At 28.4% G+C, this 24,195-nt stretch overlaps 1 protein-coding gene across 2 annotated transcripts in view; it reads right to left on the bottom strand.

The window, feature by feature from the left end:
* The window catches only part of LOC100202447 (uncharacterized), a 180,970-nt gene that overhangs the window by 109,017 nt on the left and 47,758 nt on the right, over positions 1-24,195 (bottom strand). For both annotated transcript variants that reach the window (XM_065787773.1, XM_065787772.1), the window contains exons 29-40: positions 23,312-23,768; positions 22,795-23,150; positions 20,811-20,967; positions 20,391-20,733; positions 14,763-15,269; positions 14,348-14,608; positions 7,379-7,828; positions 6,819-7,198; positions 5,494-5,686; positions 1,724-2,584; positions 1,314-1,650; positions 910-1,151 (exon numbers count right to left, since the gene is read on the bottom strand). In XM_065787773.1, the coding sequence (XP_065643845.1) occupies positions 910-1,151; positions 1,314-1,650; positions 1,724-2,584; positions 5,494-5,686; positions 6,819-7,198; positions 7,379-7,828; positions 14,348-14,608; positions 14,763-15,269; positions 20,391-20,733; positions 20,811-20,967; positions 22,795-23,150; positions 23,312-23,768 (4,544 nt within the window). The remainder of the gene's footprint in view (positions 1-909; positions 1,152-1,313; positions 1,651-1,723; positions 2,585-5,493; positions 5,687-6,818; positions 7,199-7,378; positions 7,829-14,347; positions 14,609-14,762; positions 15,270-20,390; positions 20,734-20,810; positions 20,968-22,794; positions 23,151-23,311; positions 23,769-24,195) is intronic.

Raw genomic sequence — 24,195 nt, 5'->3', positions numbered from 1 at the left:
TTTTTATTGTTTTTAAATATTGAAAATATGCAATTATTAAAATATATTGCTTATCTAAAAAATTTTTTATTGTTTTTAAATATTGAAAATATGCAATTATTAAAATATATTGCTTATCTAAAAAATTTTTTATTGTTTTTAAATATTGAAAATATGCAATTATTAAAATATATTGCTTATCTAAAAAATTTTTTTATTGTTTTTAAATATTGAAAATATGCAATTATTAAAATATATTGCTTATCTAAAAAATTTCATTCACAAAAAAGAAAAATATCTATTAAAAAATCTGATCTATTAAAAAAAAAAAATTTTTTTAAAATAGAGCATTTTTTTTTTTTTTATAATTACTGTCACAAATATAAATTATATTAAAATTATTCATAAAATAGTATATAAATTAGATAGTGGTAATGGTTCTGTTTATTTTTTTTTTTTTATAATTACTGTCACAAATATAAATTATATTAAAATTATTCATAAAATAGTATATAAATTAGATAGTGGTAATGGTTCTGTTTATTTATTTTTTTTTATAATTACTGTCACAAATGTAAATTATATTAAAATTATTCATAAAATAGTATATAAATTAGATAGTGGTAATGGTTCGGTTTATTTATTTTTTTTTATAATTACTGTCACAAATATAAATTATATTAAAATTATTCATAAAATAGTATATAAATTAGATAGTGGTAATGGTTCGGTTTATTTATTTTTTTTTATAATTACTGTCACAAATATAAATTATATTAAAATTATTTTTACTATTGTTTTATTATAAGTTATAATTTTTATTATAGTTATTATTTGCAATTTTCTACATATCATTATTATTATTATAATTGCTATTAATGTTTTATTAAACATTAAAAAAATTTTTTTTTTTATAAACTTTGGGCTTACCTTCAGGACATGCATTTTCTTTTCCTGTCATTGATCCACTCAAGCAGTAATAGCCATTTGGACAAGGCTTAGGATATTGAACACCATACAAACACTCTGTATCATTTAGCACAAAACCATCACAGTAAAACCCAGCTAAACACTCTTTACATACAGATTGCTCAAACTCATCCTGATAACTACCAGAAAAGCAAGCATGTGGATTAGAAGAGCCAATTGGACAGTGATGACCTGGCATACATCTATAATAAAATCAGGCTTATATACCAATAGTTTGTGAAACAAAAATTAAATTAAATTTTTATATAGTAAATTTATTCTTAAGTTAATTTTATAAACAATTTTTAAGAACAAAAGTACTTTTACAGAATTTAATTTACAGAAATATAAACAAAATACCAAACCTATATTCAGAAGGTCTACTAGTATTTTGGCCACCAGGGCAATAAAACCCTTCAGAACATTTTCCACTTGGTTCAATTAGACCTTGGCTTCCGCAAAACCATCCAGATGTGCAGGAAAGACAGTCTTGAACTCCTTTATTTCCGGTTGAATTTGAAAAGGTGCCATAAGGACAATTTATAGGGGCTGAAGAACCAATAGGACAGTATTTACCTTGAGGACAGATACTCCCTGTAACATCATCAAGAGGTTCTTTGGACTTTGCACCAAGTATACAGTAATGACCAGGATTGCACAGACCAGTGTAGTTAGATAATTCATCTTCTTCACAGTACTTTCCTTGAAAAAAAGAGTAAAATTCATAATATAAAAAAAGTAATAAATTAAATGATAAACATAATAAAAAACATACCAGGTGGACAAACTGTAGGTTTAGATGAGCCTTCACCACAAAACTCCCCTATTTTACATATTCCACCAGTGCTAATATTTAACTGAAAACACTGATCAGAATTATTTATAAAATTCATGGGTTTTGGTGACCATGCGCCTCGGCTACAGTACCAACCACTAGAGCAAGACCCAAATGGTTTTTCTGCACCACTATGAGGGCAATATTTTCCAGGATCACATAGTATACAGTCATCAATGCTAGATTTTCCAGTTGCATTATTGTATGTTCCAATTGGACATGGGTAATCTTCAGGATTTTTAGTATTACCTGGACAGTAATGACCTTTAGGGCAAAGATGTTCACACTTAGTAGAATTTTCCAAACAAAAGTAACCTTTACAACACTCCTCACATTTACTTTGTCTTATTTGATCATTGAATGTTCCTCTTGGACAACCAAGAGGGTGTGATGTCCCATTAGGACAAAAAGCGCCAATAGGACATGGTCCACTTAACTCTGTTATTTCAGATGGATTGGGAAATTTTGATCCTAATATACAGTAAAATCCTTCCCAACATTTACCTGAAACATGACTTAAGCCCCCTTCACAATAATACCCTGGATCACAAAGAGAGCATTCTTCAAATGTTTCAAGTTGTGTATACTTGCTATAACGACCTCTTGGACATGGAATAGGGTTAGTTGTATTTATTGGACAGTAACTTCCTGCTGGACATGGACCATATGTGGGTGGAGAACTTAAAAGAGGAGTTTTATTTGGAGATCCAACCTTGCAAAAATACCCAGCTGAACATGGGCCTTCAGGAGCTGTTGCATTAAAATATGGGCAATACATACCATTTTGACATGGTTCACATGCTAAAAAACATATTTTTTAATTATTAAATATAAATGAAGCAATACTTTACTAGGTACAACTAAAATTTAAATTCCAAAATAAGCAAATAAACTAGAAATAAAAAGTGCTTCATAGTCTTCTGTTATTTTATAGAAAATGAGGAGGAAAAAGGACTTGTCCATTTGAGACGGGCTTCAAGAATATTGATGTAGTACACAAACATCAAAATGATCAAGTTTGATATTCTTGATTTGAATGGGCAGTAAGATTTTTGATTGGAAGTATTTTAATCAAGTATGTTTAATATACTTAATACAATATATATATATATATATATATATATATATATATATATATATATATATATATATATATATATATATATATATATATATATATATATATATATATATGTATATATATATATATATATATATATATATATATATATATATATATATATATATATATATATATATATATATATATATATATATATATATGTATATACAGCGTGAAAAATAATGATTAAAAATGCTATTTTGACCTCCCAAAATGAATTCTTGCAGTTCATGGTTGACCAATGGATAAATAAAAAAAATCAGAGTTTTAAAAAACAGGGTTGACAAATAATCAGGATGTTATTTGGAAAATGCATATGCTAAAATTTCATAAAATCATTTAAAACTTAAAAATGCGTTTAAAATAGTTTTATTGTTTACAATATACTTTATATGCTTTATAAAGTATACTTTAATTCGCTTTAGTGACAAATATTAAATATGACGTAAACTATATATATTAATTTTTTTTGACTCATTTATTTAGATTACTTTCACTACTGGTGATAAAAATCCTTTTTTAATAAATGATTAAAGTTTTTACGTTATTAATGTTTTAACAAAAATATTTAATGCTTTATTTTAATAATAATATAATCACATTGTTGTTTTTAGAATATTTTTTCTTTTAACTCTACTTTGTATTTAATTTAAATCTTCTTATTCACTTTCTTATTCACTTTCTCATAAGTTTTTGCTGCAAATTGCAATGATTTATAGATAAATTTAAAATTATTATGTGTGCAATTGCGCTTTTTTTTCTTTCTATAATAGGACTCCTAAAAAGTATATATATTAGGTAAAAATTAGAGATGCCACAAATAGTGATTTTGCTGAATACCGAAATTTCGGCTACACGCTTGGCCGAAGCACAGAATATTCGGCAACACTTAGATATTTTGATGTTTTTGAACTGTTTCATTGAAGTTTATATGTTAACTACACTATGGGCATTTTTGTTTCATTTATGACTAGGTGGTGTCACAGCACGCATTATTTGTTGAGTGTTACTACATCATAAATTTTAAATCATTCAAAAAGACTACAAAAATAACCAGCTCAGGTATATCTTTCTCAAGAAAATTTCAGAAGTTGTTATAGATAGATATAAAAAAACTCCAAACTTATTAAAAATGATATCTTCACAACAACCTGAACTTAAAGCAGGGTTTAGTTTTAATGGAAATGTCAATTATATAGTCGCCTTATTTCAATGATGCACAATCCAAAACTAATTTCAATGGATTATTTAAAATACAACAGGTAAAACAAAAAAACATTAAGTACTCTGAGCAGGGGTGTGGAGTCGAAAAAAAAGTACCAACTCCGATCATTGAAATTTTCAGAGTACAACTCTGACTCTAACTCCAAAGCAAAATTTTTGAAAAATTCTTGGAATTCTTTATAAAATATTGAGCGATAATTAAAAAATTTTTTTTTTTGCCAAATATACAAAAATTCTTTGAAGGTTAAATATTTTGTAATTGCACGTGCAATACCGCGAAGTTTTATTATTGGAGTCGAAGTTGCAATTTTGCTTAGCGACTCCGACTCCGCTAAAAATGTTGCAACTCTGACTCCACGACTCCTCAGCCCTGACTCTTAGAAAAGCCATTGAAAGATTAGTCGTTCTCAGTGAAAGGTTGCTTGACACCTAAGAAACATCACTGATGACTAGTTACAACAGTGATGATTCACTCCATTTTGTAAGAAAAAGTAAATGAAAACGATTAAATCAATCTCTGCAAAAAAAATGCATATGAAAAATATACATATGAAAATGTGGGAAAGAAAAGTCAAATTGCAAATGATTTTAGTTTTTACATTAAGATCTGTTCGTTTAAATTGGACAGCAAACCCTTATAAGTTGTGGTCAGGAAATGCAAAACATTATCTAAACAAAACTGTCACGGTCACAGTAAATGGATGAGACTTAATTGAATGACAAGTAACACGAGAATGAATTTTAGTAGATGGCACAAGAGACGCTAGCTTTTCAGAGCAGCGCCCATTATATTTATAGAAAAGAGAAAGGGCAGTAACTTTACAAAGATGTGACAATACTTAAAGGTATGCTGCAAGAGCAAGTCTAACTATGTTTAAAAACATTGTCTAAAAGAGAAACTTTTAGTTATTTTGTATGAAAGTTGTTAGCCTAAAGAATAAAATAGGCTGAAAAGTATATATATATATATATATATATATATATATATATATATATATATATATATATATATATATATATAAATATATATATATATATACATATATATATATATATATATATATATATATATATATATATATATATATATATATATATATATATATATATATATATAACAATTATCTAATAATCTCTTAATAAAGCTTAAACTAGTTATTGATAAATAATTTAAGTAAATAAAAAATACAATTATATAATACAATCATATATAGTATTATTGTTATTATTGATTTTAATTTAAATATCATCTTTAAATATAATTTCAGGATAAGTTTATTATTTATAGATTTAAGATAAAAAGTAAAACAAAAAGGAGATTTGAAAAAAAAATTTTATATAAAAAATTTTTATATAAACTCACAAGAACTATTATGCAGGCCCTCCTTGTTACTGAAAGTACCAGGAGGACAAGGTTTCCAGTTAAAACCAGTATTTTCTTCACAATAAAATCCTCTTGGACATAGTTTTGGATTTATATGGTCTCCAACACAATAGAAACCAGATGGGCATGGCAAACATGACTCTGCCAATCGATCACTCATATAACTACCATCCTACAGCATTTTAACACAATAGAAATATTTTTAGCATTAAAAAAAATATGTATATATATAAATATATATATATATATATATATATATATATATATATATATATATATATATATATATATATATATATATATATATATATATATATATATACACACACACACACACGCACACATAAATATATATATTTATATAAATCAGGGGCTATTCTAGACAATTTTTGACAGCATTAACAGTAAATATCTTTTTATTTGCAAAAAATGCCTAAAACTGTAAATTTCCTTACAAAAGGGTGCATTTTCATTTTGTAGTTTTTGTTTGCATTTTTATTTTGTAGTTTTTGTGTTTTGCCTATTTGCATGCGTAAAGTTTGTTTTTATTTGTGCTGTTATTGCTAATTGTTTTTATTTTTGTTTGCTGTTGTAATTAATTGAGTGTTCTTTATATTTTTTGTCTTATTTTATTTTTAATAGCTTTATCCTTATTATTATTATTATTATTATTTTTAAATTAATTTAATTTATGCATGCTTTTATTTTTATTTTTTTTGTTTACTTATTTTATTTAGGTGTCACACCAATGACTAGTTTTCAACTATATGAGTGACACCTAACCTAATTATGTAAAATTATAAAAAACTTGTAATTTTTCAATTTTTGGTTGAATAAATGGATTAAAATATATATATATATATATATATATATATATATATATATATATATATATATATATATATATATATATATATACATATATATATATATATATATATATATATATATATATATATATATATATATATATATATGTATATATAATTTATTTATATATATATTTACACGCATAATATATAAATATATAAATACATACATACATATATATATATATATATATATATATATATATAAACAAATATATATATATATATATTTATATACATATAAGTATATGTATATATATACATATATATATATATATATGCAATGTAGCAGATACGCACTGATGAAGTCACACTGAAACATATATCTGCGGGCTAAAGTTTTTTTTATCTACAATTAATCTTACATACAACTTTTGAATTATTTTTAAATATAAAATTTTTTAAATAAAAGTTATTTTAAATATAAAGACATACTTTACATGGAAGTGGTTCACATGATTTTGGAGGACAATAGTGACCAGGAATACATTCTCCACCAGTCCCATTACTTCCTTTAGAATCTTCAGCTCTAGATTTGCAAAAGTATCTTGAATCACAGATGCCTGTTGGTGTAGTAAGACCAGGCATTGAACAATACATACCGCAACTACAATTTGTACATTGATCAGATCTTTGAAGCCCAAACCCATTATTAAATGTGCCAATTGGACAATCAAAAGGAACTTCAGTACCCTTTAAACAAAATTTGCCTTGAGGGCAAATCATTCCTGTTTCATTAGTAGGTATAGGGCCTTTTGATCCTTCAATGCAATAATAACCAGAGTCACAATTACCAGAAAAAGTTGATGATGAACCTTAAATGCAAAAAGACAAATTTACTAATTGAAAAAATTTTGCTTTTTATATAGTTAAGATTTTGTAGTTAAAGTATTTAACATAAACAAACAATTAGAAAATATATACCATTTTATTTATAAAATATAATTACATCATTATACTACATTACTGAAGAAATATACATTAAACATAATTACCCAAGCAATATTTTCCAGCTGGGCATTTAAAACATTCATCACTATTGGCCAATTTTGTTTTATTACTGAATGTACCAGGGGGACATCCAAACTGCTTTGAATATTTTGTTCCATTGGGACAAAAATATCCTTCAGGACATGGGTATTTAGAATAATCAATAAGCGGTGATGATGAGCTTTGTAATTCACAATAGTAGCGTTCTGGACAAAGTCTGCAGGTAAATTGATGTGAAATTGGATTCCATTTACCAGCTTCACATAATTCAGGAGAAATAGACCCTTCTTTGCAAAAATATCCAGGTGGACAATGAAAACTATCTGGCTTAGAACTAGATTGCCCTGTCGGACAATAATATCCTTCACTACAAGGACCTGTTACAGATGTATTGTTAAACCCTTCACAATAATATCCAGCCTTACAAGAGATGCAATCCTCCTCCTTTGTATTACCTTGAAAGATTACAAATGTAATATTACTATCAAAATTTTATAATAGAACTTTTATAAAAATGAATTTTTGTTACTTACTAAAATAAAAAATTTGTTAAAAAATAACAAAAAAATTTTAATTGTTGAATGATAGAAATTTATTTTTTACTTAAAACTTGAAATATTAGCAGAATGTTAAAACTGAAAATGCTGAACATTGTATATCCTGTCTTGGAAACTCTCAGTATCTCCTAGAAACTCTCAGTATCTCCTAGAAACTCTCAGTATCTTCTAGAAAGTCTCAGTATCTTCTAGAAACTCTCAGTATCTCCTAGAAACTCTTAAGTGCCACTTGTGACTAGTTATTTAAAACTGTGACTAGTTATTTAAAAACTTTAATCATACACAATATAAAAATCATAATAAACACATAATAATCAATAGATTGTCAATTTGATTTTTTCAATATGTTTGAACTGCATGAAATACATCTACATGATAAACAGGATATTATTTTGCTAAAAAAGCAAGAATGTGACATATATGATTGTGAATAACTTGTGTAATATATACTGTAATATGTGTATTAGGGCGGGTCATTTTTTTACAGTAAATGCATAGGCCGTATGAATTTTCAATGTGCTGGCCCTTATGTAAAAATAATGCGAAAAAAAATTTAATTTTTAGGTTTTCAAATTTTGATCTCAAGAACTAAGGTTTTGGATAAAAAATGCAGTATAACCGGTTTGCTGCAACTTTTGACCGGTAATTCTGATTGGGTCTGCTGCAACTTTTGACCGGTAATTCTGATAAGGTCAGATCAGGTTATCCTGCTACTGGTAACATGTAACCCAGTACAATCTGCTTCATGTCCTGCTGCCTTGTAGGATACGCCTTTTTAGACAAAGGCTAGGAGATGCCAACTCCGATTTAAAACACCCCCTGCCTTGGGGCTCTTGGTTGAGTAAAGGCTAGAGATGGTGTCTCGATAAAAATACTCATCTTGGGCAGATGTTAAATGCACCCAGCTACTATCTTGTAGAAGGCCTCCTAGGCAAAGACTTAAGGGGTAAACAGATTCTATCTGTTGACCAGCCTCGTACCCCTTCTTCATCTATTAGGCTGGCGCAGATGTATTTTAATACATTGTTTCCAGTTTAGGATGTTGAATGCTGGATCTACTTGACTCAATGCATGGGTTTTGCTTGTGTCTCTGTTTTTATGACTAGGCAACTGATTCTATTATCTCCTAATGAGGGTACAACTCTAAAACTCAGTTTTATGGTTCTGAGATCGGCTGGTAGTCAGGTTTCCGAACTCTGTGGTAGCTCTCAGAGAGGCTGATTCCATCAACAACTGAAAAATATCAAAGTATTAAAAGCGCCATGTTGCGCATGGTGTCCCTGTTTGTACTTTTGGTGTGCATTGCAGAGGCCACATTTGGAGCCCTTTGTTACGGCTTAGGGTTTATTAGTAGTAATGAGGCAATTGCTTGGGCTATTAAACGGTGTTCTGAGTACTATCCATGCTTTGAGTCAAGTTCTTCAATCTAATTTAAAAATGAATAAAGTACCAAAAACTATAAAACACAGTTTTCGAAGTAACTTTTCTTCTGTTGAGTCTTATCTCTTGCAAAGTTCGCCAGACCTACTTGCTCTTTGTGAGACTAATTTGAGTTCGGCTGTCTCATCTTGTGATCTTAGTGTTGATGGTTAACTTCCTCTAATTCGTAAAGACTCCAATAGTCACATGCTTGGCCTGGGCATTTACATTCGTAAGAATTCACCCATTTGTCGTGAAACTAGGTTTGAATCCACAGACAATTCTTTTATGTGCTTTTGTTTAGCACCACTTCACTCTATTGCCTTTCTCTTTGTTTTATATCACTCTCCTTCATCTCAAGACTGCATACTTTTGGACGTTATTTCTGATCATATTGACCGAGCCCTCTCTCTTTATCCATCAGCTAATATAGTTGTTGTCGGTGACTTTAATGCTCACCACTCTGAATGGCTTGGCTCTAGTGTCAGTGATTCGGAAGGCATTAAAGCCCACAACTTTTGCCTTTCTCAATCCTTAATTCAAATAGTCAACTTTCCAACCCGCTTTCCAGACAACCCGAATCATTTACCTTCTTTACTCGACTTATGTTTTGTTTCTGATCCTAGTCAGTGCTCAGTTTCTCCACATTCACCCTTAGGTTCTTCTGATCACAGTTTGATCTCTCTAAAACTAATATCTCATTCTTCTTCATCACCTGAATCCCTCTATTATCGAACCTCTTACAACTACAGTAAAGCTGACTGGGATTCTTTCCGTGATTTTCTTCGTGATGGCCCTTGGGTAGAAATCTTTCGTCTTCCTGTCGACAAATGTGCTTCTTACATAACTTCATGGATTCAGGCTGGCATGGAATCTTTTATTCCCTCTCGACGATTCTAGGTCAAGCCTCACTCTCCTCCATGGTTTTCTTCACACTGTGCTGCTGCAATTGCCAATCGAAACTGTTACTTCCATATTTATCAGCAAAACAATTCTCCAGAAAACAGACATCTGTTTATTACTGCTAGAAACAATTGTAAAAAAGTTTTGTCTAACACCAAAACCCGCTATTCTCAGGTCATAAAATCTCGTATCTCATCCCAAAAACTAGGCTCTCGTTACTCCTGGAGAATCTTTAATAATATCAATAATAAGGGCAAATCAATAATTCCACCTCTCTTGTATGGTTCAGACTTTGTCACCTCACCTAAAGACAAAGCCGAATTGTTTGCTAAAAACTTTTCATCAATATCATCTCTTGATTCCACTAGTTGCGTTCTACCTGATATTGCCAACAAACAGGTTGATCCATTGCTTGACATTCATATCACTCCAGCATCTGTATCTAAAGTGATTTCCTGCCTAGACTCTTCTACAGCTTGTGGCCCGGACAACATACCTGTTATTGTCTTGCAGGAGTGTTTTCCGGAGCTGTCGTCTATACTCTCAAAACTATTCAACAAGTGCTTATCAGAGCCTTGTTTTCCAGCCTGCTGGAAAACAGCATCTGTTATTCCTATCTTCAAAAATTCTGGAGTGCGATCTGATTCGTCTAACTACCGTCCCATAAGTCTTCTTCTTATCATAAACAAGGTTTTTGAATCTTTAATTAACAAACACTTAATTTCTCATCTTGAATCTAATAACTTACTTTCTGTCCATCAATGTGGATTTCGATCTTCTCGTTCTACAGCTGATTTGCTAACAGTAATAACCGACAGGTTTTATCGTGCATTAGATAAAGGTGGAGAGGTTAAGGCCATCGCTCTTGACATTTCAAAAGCTTTTGATAAAGTTTGGCATGCTGGTCTTCTCCATAAGCTTTCTTCTTATGGTGTATCCGGCAACATCTTTAAGATCATTGAATCCTTCCTTTCCAATCGTAGCATAAATGTTGTCCTCGATGGACAACACTCTTCTTCTTATTCTGTAACTTCAGGGGTTCCTCAAGGTTCTATCCTTGGCTCTATACTCTTTTTAGTTTACATTAATGATCTTCCAGATATTCTCTCATCTAAGGTGGCATTGTTTGCTGATGATACTACCATTTATTCTTGTCATGATAAGAAACCATCACCCTCTGATTGCTTGGAGGGGGCATTTGAGCTTGAATGGATCTCACTTCTGCTACAGCATGGGGCTCACAGTGGCTGGTGAACTTTAATTCAGATAAAAGTCAATTTTTTTCAGCTAATCAATATCGCAATAAGTTAGATCTTCCTATATTTATGAATGGTGATGTACTCGATGAGTCACCTACTCTTCATCTTCTAGGATTAACTCTTACTTCAAATCTTTCTTGGAAACCATATATCAAATCTGTTGCAAAATTAGCATCTGCTAAGGTTGCATCTCTTTATCGAGCTCGACACTTTCTTACTTCGGATTCTATTCTCTATCTCTATAAATCTCAAATCCGGCCTTGTATGGTATACTGTTGCCATATCTGAGGCGGTTCTTCTAATGATGCCCTTTCTCTTTTAGACAAGGTTCAAAAAAGCATTGTAAACATAGTTGGACCTGCTCTTGCAGCCAACCTCCAACCATTATCACATCGTTGTAATGTTGCTTCTCTTTCTCTTTTCTATAAATACTATAATGGGCACTGCTCTAAAGAGCTAGCATCTCTTGTGCCATCTACTATAATTCATTCTCGTGTTACTCGTCATTCAATTAAGTGTCATCCTTTTTCTGTGACTGTTCCTAAGTGCTCCAAAAACTCTTATTTGTCTAGTTTTTTCCCTCAAACATCAGCTCTTTGGAATTCGCTTCCTTCATCTTGCTTTCCTGATTCATATAATTTGCAATCTTTAAAGTCGTCCGTCAATCGTTATCTTGCTCTACAATCTTCATCTTTTCTCTTTCAGTAACTTCCAACTTTAATTAGTGGCTACTTGCAGCCTTGTTGGAAGCGAAGATGTATAAAAAAAAAAAAAAAAAAAAAGATTGACTTAAAAGCATTTTCAATCAAGTCTTTGATCCCAAATACCCTTTATCAGACAATCATTTTAACTTAAAAACTTATAATTTTAAAAGTTTAGAAAGATCATTATTTTTACTTTACTTTGCTATAGTATCTTTGCATAACAATATTATATGACTGCCATGTAGAAAAAAAAGTTTCAAAAGGTTCCTTAACCGCCATGCCAAATACTACCAATTAGAAACAAAAGAATTAATTTTTAGGTAATTTGAATGAATTTACTTAATTATACTAATTATAAAACAAAGTTAGAATTATTTACTTAAAAAAGCTTAAGCAAATTCTGTTTAGATTTTAAAACATATAGAAGTTCTCTGTTATTCATTGTTGCCTTTATAAACTCATCTTGCCTTCCTTGTTTGTAAACTATGCCAGAAGTTCTTGTAATTTCCTTTATAATTTTCTATGAATTGTCCGCATACAGGGAACTTCCATTGGGATTTCTAAGAACTTAATAAGTTCATCTTTACCAATCTTGCACGTGAGCAAAGGTTCGTAAATATCAGTACTCTAATCGATCAGTTCGATAATGGCTTCAGCATCAGTGTTAATTTTTGACATTTTTCTTGATTGAACAGCAGTACTTCCTAGAGAACTTAAAATTCTTATTGAAAGCATTGTTTTCACTGTATACATTCTCCCTTATTTATTTTTGCAACAAAGTTTATTACCCCAGCAGAGCTGGGGTAATAAACTCAGATTTGTAATTCAATCAGAGTTACTCCTGAAGTTAACAATATCTGTAGCTTTTTTCCATACTCTAATTATTTTATTTATACCAACTTTATCTGTCACAATGGGAATTTCAGGATACGCTATTAACCATTGTATTTTTACTTTAAGGAAAACTTTATTTTGCATGTATCTTTAAGTTTTGCATTTGCTTTACAGTTATCATCTCTTCTTAAAAGCAGACTATTTAATAACATCTCTTAATGTTGGTAACTCAGAATCTAAAAAAATTCGCATGCAAAACTAATGATAACACTTAATTTGCAATTTTTATTATTTTTATGTGTTCGCTTAGCCATCGATAAAGAACTCAAATTTTACAATAGTTTATAAACAATATTTATCCTATATTTAATGTCAACTCAAATTAGGGATGTAGCGGAATTCCATTTCGAATAAAATTCCTGCCAGAATTTGTGATTTTTATTTCATTCCGGTTCCAGCTGGAATTACAATATTTCATGCCAGAATTTATTTTTTACTTTTTTTTTTAAGACATGTGGCACAGAGTGTGTAAATTAAATTAAAAAATCATTTTCCTACACTGAAATCAAGAACTAAAGGTAAACCTAGGTAAAAAATAAAAAGGTTAAGGTTATAAAAATAAATTATGTAGACACAATACTGATGAGCAGGAATTCACTTTAAATATTGAAGGTTAAAAAGTTACAAAAGTATAATTCTTGTTCCGGTTGGAATTTTATTAATAATTCCGGCAAATCCGGTTCCGGACGGAATTCAAAATTTCCAATCCGGTACACCCATAACTCAAATGCAGTATTTCAAATATATCATCTTATGAATGATATTTCATAAGTTATTTAATATAACTTATAAACAAAATTAAAGTTTAACCAAATTAATTTTTCATAACAATACAAGATATTACAGCAAAGTATACCAAAAACGATACTTTGTAAACTTTTAAAACTATAAGTTTTTAAGCTAAAATGACTGTCTAGTTGTCTAATAATCTAGGATTCAATTAAAGATGTTTTTGGGTCAATCAGAATTACCGGTCAAACGTTGTGGCAAACTGTGTATACCGCACTTTTTACCCAAAACCTCGGTTTTGAGGTCAAAATTTGAAAACCTAAAACTTAAATAGAAGATAAATTAAATATATATAATAATAGTTAAATTTTTTGTTTTTTTCGCATTATTTTACATAAAGATATTTAAAATTCATTTACTATAAAAAGTTGAAAAATGACCTGCCCTAATGTGTATTAAACATGAGTTAATAAATATACTTATACATTAAACAATAGTCAAACTAATACCTGTTGTATTCAAATATTTTCCTGGTGGACAAGGTCTTGGAAACTGAGTTTGTTTAGGACAAAAAAAACCAGCAGGACATATACCACCGAATTCTTCATTATCTGGTCTTTTTGTCCAAGATCCCTGCCTGCAAAAATAACCCTCATCACATTGGCCTGTGTAATTTAATAACCCCTTTGTCTCGCAGTAAAATCCACCAGGACATGCAAGAGGTGTGTCAATGCCAGAAGGGCAGAAATATCCTGGAGGGCATACTCCACCTAAATATAATTTAAACAAAAAGTAAAAAATAAAATTCTGAAAAACCTATTTTATCTGTTATACTTAAGTATTTATTTTATCTGTTATACTTAAGTATTTATTTGATCTGTTATACTTAAATATTTACAACTATTAAATCAACTAAACTTATACCTGTAACATTAGTGGAGCATGTGCAGCCTAATAATGAACAATTATAATATTCATAATTTGGTTTTGATGTTTTTGCTCCTAACAAACAAAAATAGCCACCAGAACATAAACCTGTAGGTTTAGTTAGCCCCTCTCCTTCACAATAGAAACCACCGGGACAAGGTGTGCAACCTTCTACACTTATAGACCTATTCATGTTGCCAAAAGTTCCAGCTGGACATCTATATTGCGTGGCATACTGTGTCCCATTTGGACAAAAACTACCAAAAGGACAGGGAAATGAAAGATAATCAGATTGATTTGGCGGACAAAAATACCCGGCTGGACAAGACCAGCATTTTTCTGCTCCCCTCTGGGGCATGTAAGTACCTGGTTTACAAAATTGAGGCTCAGAAGTACCAACTGGACAAAAATGAGCAATAGGACAAGGTCCACTGGTTTCATCTTCTTTTGAATTGTTGCGAAATGAAGCACCCTTTTTACAGTAGTACCCTGCATCACATAATCCTTTAACAAATAAAAATAAAGTATATATATATATATATATATATATATATATATATATATATATATATATATATATATATATATATACATACATATATATATATATATATATATACACATATATATATATATATATATATATATATATATATATATATATATATATATATATATATATATATATTATCAACAAAATTTAAAGCATCACTATTATTACACAAAGCACAATACATAAAGTAGTTTTTAGGTAGAAGATTACTCTTTATTTTTTTGTTTATTTTTGAATGTTGTTACCAATCCTCCCTTTTGATTGTTGTTGCAGCCTTTTCTTTTGATTCTTGTTACAACCTGCTCCTGTTGTTACAACCCTCTCTTTAACTCCAAACCAAAATCATGTGGAAGAGCCATTGCATTATTAAGCCTTGCTACCAGAAGTTTCTTAGCTAAGCACTATGATGAAGTTTCTTAGTTTCTATGATTTAGGCTTTTAAGCAATGAATAAAGCAGAACAAAAGTAACACATCTGATGATTCAGCGTGTTTTTCAATCTTGTGCATATTTCAGAATGTTCTGATAAAGAGAGATCATTCCAAAAAGCATTAGCTGAAAATCTATGGTCAACAAGTCACTGTATATCAGACACACAAAGTTGGCAAAGCTGGGGAACTTTGCCCGGCTTTGTCAACTGTCATAGTGTTAATTGTTCCTGCTACTAACAAACAGTCTGCTCTTCAAGAAAGACCATTTTAATGGAATACAAAATTTTGAACCTCCATCAACATTTGCGAACTGTACCCAGTCCAGGAAAATAAAATTTTCCTACACTGGTTACAGGAAAACTTTGTTTTCTGGATCAGGATACAGCAAACATAATTCACTGAACTCTTTGTAGTCTTCTCATTGGTGCTATACAGAAGATTTAGCAGCATCAGCTAACTAATAATATAATATATACATCTTTATTCTGCACTTTCCTTAAATATGGTAATCTGAGAAACAGCTGGTGAAACAAAAAAAAAGTCAAAGGTCAAATAGACTGAACATTTTGTATTAGACTGAATATTTTGTTGTTTAAGTGTGTCAAAATACTTCTTGAATTTGCTACATATCACAACTTCCAAAAAAAAATCATAAAAATAATGTTATGTATATATTAAGAAAATACAACTTTATTATGGTACAAATAATTTCATGCCTACAGGCAATAGACAGTCATATAATACAAATAAAGAAATCAAAACTGTTTGGAAATACAAAGTTACAGTGGAATTAGTGTCATCAAAACAAAACAATAAAAAGTCAAAAATCAACTTTAATTTTTCAGCCAAATGCAGTGGCTACTAAATAAATATTGTGATAACCATTTACCTAGTTACAAATATAAAATGTGTAATCCAAAAGCATATTAGGATATAAAGCATCATGAAATTCTTTTTGTTTACTTTTTGTTTTAATAGACATAAAACTCAATTAACTGAATTGCACAAAATTAGTTAAACAGAAAATTTGAAAATTTTGAATATATTGTTTTGGGTTTTAAACAGAAAATTTGAAAATTTATTATTTTTTTAAACATCAATGTAGAAATGTTTGCTAAACAAATGTTAAAAATAATTTTTTTTGCGTATTTTAAATTAAAATCAATTTTTGTCAAAATTTGATACAATCCTTGCTTGTTTTTAAAAAGTAAAATTTCTTAAATATTCAACAAGTACCAAATATTTTCTAACTCTTTCAAAACTTTAGATGTAAATGTATGAGCTTTTATCTTTAGTTTAGTTAGATTTGTCAATATAACAGAATTTCCATCCTGCACATTCAAATTTATAGACAACAAATAATTTAAAATCTTTATGAAAGGGATCTTTTGGAGAGAAATGTTTTGCAATTTTCAGTTATGTAAGGACCAATCTTATATTGACAGATATGCAATGTTTTTTTATGATTACGTTCAGTTTTTGTTTGGTTAAATCTGATACTTTTCCAATGTAAAGAAGTTAAAATTATCAAGAGTTTTGAAGGTTTTCCGACCACGGCGAAATGTGGTTAATGCTTTTAAGATAAGAACTATGGATTTTCTCAATCAACCAAGTTACATTTGAGAACTTTAAAAAGATTGTTAATATCATAACTAAGTCTTGAGAAAGTTTTCTTATGAAAAATGGTGGTATTTCTGGAATAGCTTGTTTTACTTAAAGTTGAGTCCAAAAATTAAATTTTATATATATATATATATATATATTTATAAATAAAAAATAAATATATATATATATATTTTAACACTTTAATTAAACCTTAATTAAATTTATCAAAACTTTAGATGTAAATGTGTGAGTTTCTATCTTTAGTTTTATCAATATAACAGAATTTACATTCGACATATTCAAATTTATTCAAAGTTTTTGTTGATTTATATTATGTATATATATAACATATATATAACATACATACATATATACCATATATATAACATATATATATATATATATACATATATAACATATATATATATATATATACATATATATATATATATATATATATATATATATATATATATATATATATATATATATATATATATATATATATATATATATATATATATATATATATACATATATATGTATGTATGTATATAAATCTATAATGGAATTTTACTAATATTACTACACTTACTTCATTAAATCTAACATATTTTATAACAATTAAAAGGTTTTAGTGTTTACTATAATGTTTTGATTGAACATTGGTTATTTAATCAACATTTTTTAATTGATTAAAAAAACAACGACTTTTAACAAGTTCAAAAATTTGCAGATGTACTGAAGGTTTTCACATTTTTCCCAAAAAAATTGCTAATTTAAAATTGTAAACAAATATTTTGTGGAAATAAAAAGCTTTATTTATAAGAGATCGAGGTCATGGGGTATAAAAAATGCATAACATCTCCAGTAAAAAAGTTGATAGCAAGATCAGTTCAAACGAAAAACAACATATTGTCAGAATATAAAGCTCATGATATTAGGCAACAAAAACCGCAATTTGACAGAAGTTCATTTAAATGAACAGATAAAACGTTTTTTTGTAGAATTTCTACTACAAAACGTTGTTTAGGTCATGCAAATGTATTTGGAAGACATTTAGTTAAAACGCCATTGATTTCCTTGAAAAACCAAAATGCCCTAGAAGAATTTGCATCACAGTATCTAAAGTGGAGTAGTCATCGATGGTCAAAAGTTCGTTTTAGTAATGAAAACAAGTTTATGCAGTTTAGATCATATGGAATTAAATTTGTTTGACGTCTAGTAGGTACAAAATATGATCCTAAATCCCAACTGCTAAAAACAGAAGGAAGTAATGTAATGATTTTAGAATGTTTTAATTTAGATGGTGTTGATCCACTCCATAAATATACTGGAACTACTGATTAAGAAATATATAAAGATATGTGTAAGAGCATTGTTACCTCATGCAAAGAACAAAATGTCTTGTGGATGGATATACCATCAGGATAACAATCCCAAACAAAACAGGCAAATCGGTTCAAGAATTCTTCAAGAAGAGTAAAACTCATGTTTGAAGTAGATGTTCTAATCAACTATTAATTATTTAATGATCAAGTTGAGATATCTAATCTCAACTTGATCATTGATTATTTATAGAAATATGTTGACTGTCAAATAATAGACATCAAGCTACAAATCATGCTAACTAACAAAAATCAAATATTGCACACAATCTCCATTGATGATTGCTTTAATTTAGTTGATTTTATGCCTTGTAGGTACAAAAGTCTTACTTCATTATAGAGATTTTTCTACAAAAAAATAATATTGTTTTGCGTTTATAATAAATTTTGACCAAACATCATTAAATATAAACTAAAATTTTTTTAAATATAAATGCTTCACAAATTTTTGAAGTCATCAAAAATCATTATTTATTTAATCAATTAAAATACATTAATTAAATAATCAATATTCATTCAAAACATAAAAGTAAACTTAAAAACCTTTCAATCATAAATCACCAAATTCTAAAATCTTTATGAAAAAAATATTTTAAAGAAGGAAAAAAAAAAAAAAAATTTCAGGTCTTTTTTAGACAAGTAACAAGTAAAGTTGACTATTCTTTTAAATTGTTTTCATTTTATTTTATGTTTTTGTAATTTATGTATTTATGATTTATTTTATAAATTTATGATTTATTTTATGTATTTATGTTTTTTTTCCACTTTTTTGTTTTATAACAATTTTATACAAATTATTAACTATAAAAATTTAATTTTTTAAGTTAATTTTCAAAAAAATTATTACTAATAAAAACTGTTTTAACAACAACAACAACAACAACAACAACAACAACAACAACAACAACAACAACAACCATGAAACAACAACAACAAACTACAAACTTAAGTTAATATCATGAAAAAATAGAAGGTGTAGATTTTATATCTGGTTTATTTTGGTGAAATTTATTATTGAATAAATGAGTTTAAAATAAATCTATTTAAAAGTTTTATATCCATCTTTTTATTTTTGTTATGCAGTTAAATAGATAGTTATGATTTATATTATTATTCATTCATATTTTTAATTTTTCTTGCTTTTTCCGTTGCTTTATTGTTAGAAGCATTTGTTAAAAAAGCTTTCTGTTAAAGGGTTTCAAAAATTAAATTTGACTAATTTAAATTCCACTAACAGGTTAAACAATTTATCTTTGTTCTGTATTTATGTTTTTACTGTATTATATTTGCTTATATTATATGTAAATTTGAATATATATGTTTTTTAATATCTATTTTTGTTTTTTTAGTTGTTGTAAGACTTTGTTTTAACTATGTTAAATATAGCACTTTAGAAAATAATGTAACATTTTTCTATAATGAGAGTGTTATACTATTTTTATAACACCCCACAAAATAAGCCTTGCTTATTCAAAAGATGTCCTTTGAATGTTGTGCAGGCAGATGTATATTGGGGTTATTATGAATCATTAATGGAACCCTATTAGCTTTTTAATAAGCATTGGGTATTTCTTGATTCCCCAATCAATAATGACCCATTTTACAGATTACTTACTGCTAGTTACAATAATAATAAGAAGAAAAAAAACCTGATGTTGTGCTTTGACCACCTTCACAGTATTCTCCTGGACTGCACGGCTTGCACTCATCAGATCTTTTAAGACCTTCTATATTTGAATATGTTCCTGCTGGACATGGTGTTGCTTTATAATCACCTGTACCTTCTGGGCAGAAATACCCTGTAGGACAGAGACCACCCCTTCCTGAGGATAATGGTGATGTAGGTTTACTTATAGATATGCCTTCTAAACAGTAATACCCAGCTTCACAAAACCCAGAAATATTTGTCATAGGAAATATAGTTATGGCCAAACCAGCACAAAATTTTCCAGGAGGGCATGGTGTACATTCACTAAGACTTGCCAAACCACCCTAAATCAAAGTTATTTCTGATAAAGATATTTAAAATGAGTTTTTTGATATGAAAAGTAACAAATATTTTTATTTACTTTTAAACCAAAAGTTCCATATGGACAGGGTTTCTTTTTCAAAAAGGATGTACCTTCTTCACAGTAGAATCCATTAGGACAGTCAAATAGTTTTTTCCCATCATCACAATAATAACGTGCTGGACATTTTACACACTCTGAAAAGCCAGTTCCATTGCTAAATATTATAAAATAAGTGTTTATAGCATTATCAAAGCTATATGTTAATTAAATACATCAATATACAATATATTTGTATTATTTATTCCTTTAGTTTTTATTTCAAGTTCATAGGCCATTTGCTTTGAAAATTCATTCACATGACCAAACGCAGCCTTTTTAATTCAAGTGAAGGTGTGTGTTCTACAACTTATTATTAACTTATTTTATTGCTTTTTTTTTTTTCAAGTTTTAAATAATTAGCATTTTAATAAGTGATAAATAAAGTGTATTTTGGTCCTTTTTATTAAATTACATGTTTTTTTTATGACTCTCTATATTGCTAACCTATTCTAGACCTAGGCTCAATTTTATGTTACATAATAACTATGTGTATTAGGTTGTTTACTGCACTATCTACATTATGGAGAAAACAGATTAAACCCCATAGCTAGATTTTTTGAAACATCTTCAAATTTATAAAAAAAAAAAATAATGTTGGACCTTCAAAACTATTTAAATCATCCTAAGAAGTTCTTAGAAAATGTTAAAGATTTGTCAAGTGAAGAAAATATCAGCGCAGAAATATATTTATTAGTGAGCAACAAAACGAAGCTTTCTAGCAACAGAAAGAAATTCTGCCTCAAGAGTTAATGAAACTCTGAGTTTTAAATTATTAAAAGAATATTTGATTTGAAGCATTCTGGGAAATTTTTGGGTCAATATTTGATTTGTACATGGGGTGTACATGATGCATTCTGGGAAATTTTACCTTTCAAAAAGTTTATGATTTTTCAATGATTTTTTAAATGAATGAGTGTAGACTTAGAAAGAGCATTTTTTGACTTTATAAATATAAGTGTTAAGATAATAAAGTTTTATTTTTAAGTGTTAAGATAATAAAGTTTTATAAGATAAAAAAATTGTTTTATGTTTTAATTGTATTACTGCAATATACTACATTTGTTATGATTATTTTTTTTTAGTTTTGAAGTATTCTGGGATTTCCTGGGATATTTGCTTGATTTGATTTTACAATCTCAAATCTAGGATTAAAAATTTTGTGGGTTTTTGCATACCCTAAAACCATGAGTACTAAAAACCTGAACAAAATGTAAAAGAAACAGAATACTAAACTAATTCTAAAATAATTTTTTTTTTTTTTGCTATAAAAGACTTATTTTTATTTTTTTATACAATAATATTTGCTTCTACGGATATGTTTTTAAATGGAAGTTTTAAAATTTATACAATAGTAATTAAATACCAGAAACATGCTGGAATGCATACAATATTTTGAAATTTGATATAAGTTTGAAAGTTGATTTAAGTGACAAAATTAGTGTAATTGTGAATAAACAATGTGCCTGGTGGTCGCAGTTTTTTGTAAACATTTTTTAAAAAAAGCAAACCTAACTTTAAAATATTAACTGATATGGTATCCGAAGAATCAAACAATTAAGGGAAAAAAAAGTATAATATTGTATTTAACAATATATTTTACTATTGTCATAAAGAAAATTTTGTTTTGTGTAATTTTGAAATAACAACATAAAAATAACTTTTTAATTTATTAATTTACATTTTTCAGTTAATTTTTTGATTTTAAACTTAGAATGCCTTTACTTCTAATTTAAGTTTAAAATCAATACATTAGGGATATTTTTGAAAATCTTACTCAAATGTAACCATATAACTAACTCAAACCTATTGGAAATTATTTGGGCTATTTTAACTTATTATTTTTGGTATTATTCAAGCCTACCTACTCTTAGTTCATTGTTTGAAAAATAATTATCATTTTAAATTAAAAAAAACAATTTTATCATCTAAAAAATTGATATACCTGTATGATCCCTCTGGACATATTTTTGGCTCAGACGATCCAACAGAACAAAAACTTCCAATTGGACATATATTACCTTGTTTATCATCTTTAGGCTCGGGTGTTTGTGAACCTTTTTTACAATAATATCCAGCTGAACAATTACCTGTAGGTTGCTCTAGACCTGCAGTTAAACAATACTGCCCAGGAATACATTCTAAACAGAATGATTCATTGATTGCACCATGTAATGGATTGTAAGTTCCTGGTTTGCATTGATATTGTGTTGGATATGATGTTCCTTCTAAACAGTAATGTCCTTTGCGACAAATTCCACCATAGTCCATATCTTGATACACTCCATTTGTAAAGTTTCCCTGTAAAAATTTTCAGGTTAAGATTTTATAATTTGGGAATTTCACTTTAAATTTTCTGCTTTATAATAAAACTTTTATAATCAATACAATTATTGAATGCTACTTTTAATATATATTTCTTGTTAACAAATATTTTTTTCCTTATTTTGATTTTTACCTACCGGATTTGAAACCGGAGATTTAGATTGACAATAATAACCTTCACTACATTTACCAGAAACTTCCACCAAACCTGTACCAAAACAAAATTTGCCTGGCATACAACTTTTGCAATCTTCAATGGCTCCTTTTGATAGGACGTCATTGTAGGTTCCAGCAGGACAGGGTATAGGAACTGATGATCCTTCTGGACAGTAATGTCCTTTTAAACAACTGTTTGGGATAGCAAGTCCAGTTTTGTTACAGTATGATCCTTTTGTACATTTATCACATTTAGACATTGTAGGAGATGATTGGAAATAACCAAGTGGGCATGGGATCGGAAATGACGCTTGCTTCTCACTATAATGTCCTTCTGGAGTTTTATGCTGATTAGGCCCAGTTGCATTACCATTACAATAGTAACCAGGATCACAAGGTCCAGTAGGTCCATCATTAAACGTGCCAGCACAATAAAACCTATGTTAAAAAAAAATTTATTTCAAAATAGATAAAAAATTACAACATTCTCTAAATCTACGACTATACCCAATTTTACATATAGTAAAATAGCTATTAAAAATTTAATTTACCTTTTGTGAACATATCTTATTTTTAATAAATGAATTTAAGCTAGTTTTATTACCTAGCTAGCTAAAAACTTGTATTTTAAATTTAAACTGACATATTTATAGTTGTAGCTGTATTTCAAGTCAACATTTACAGTTGACTGAAATACAGCTACAACTCACTATTGCCATTACTGATGAAAATGGTCTTAAAAAAGATAAAAATCCAATTTTTTCAATTTTTATAAAAATCCAATGCTTTCATGTATCAACTGAAACTCTATTTTTAAAAGATTTTGCTGTTTTCATATTAATACATTTCTTTTATTTAATGAAAA

This window comes from Hydra vulgaris, chromosome 01, assembly GCF_038396675.1.
Source record: "Hydra vulgaris chromosome 01, alternate assembly HydraT2T_AEP".
NCBI classification, from domain to species: Eukaryota; Metazoa; Cnidaria; class Hydrozoa; order Anthoathecata; family Hydridae; genus Hydra; species Hydra vulgaris.
This window is presented reverse-complemented; position numbering and strand designations above follow the sequence as displayed.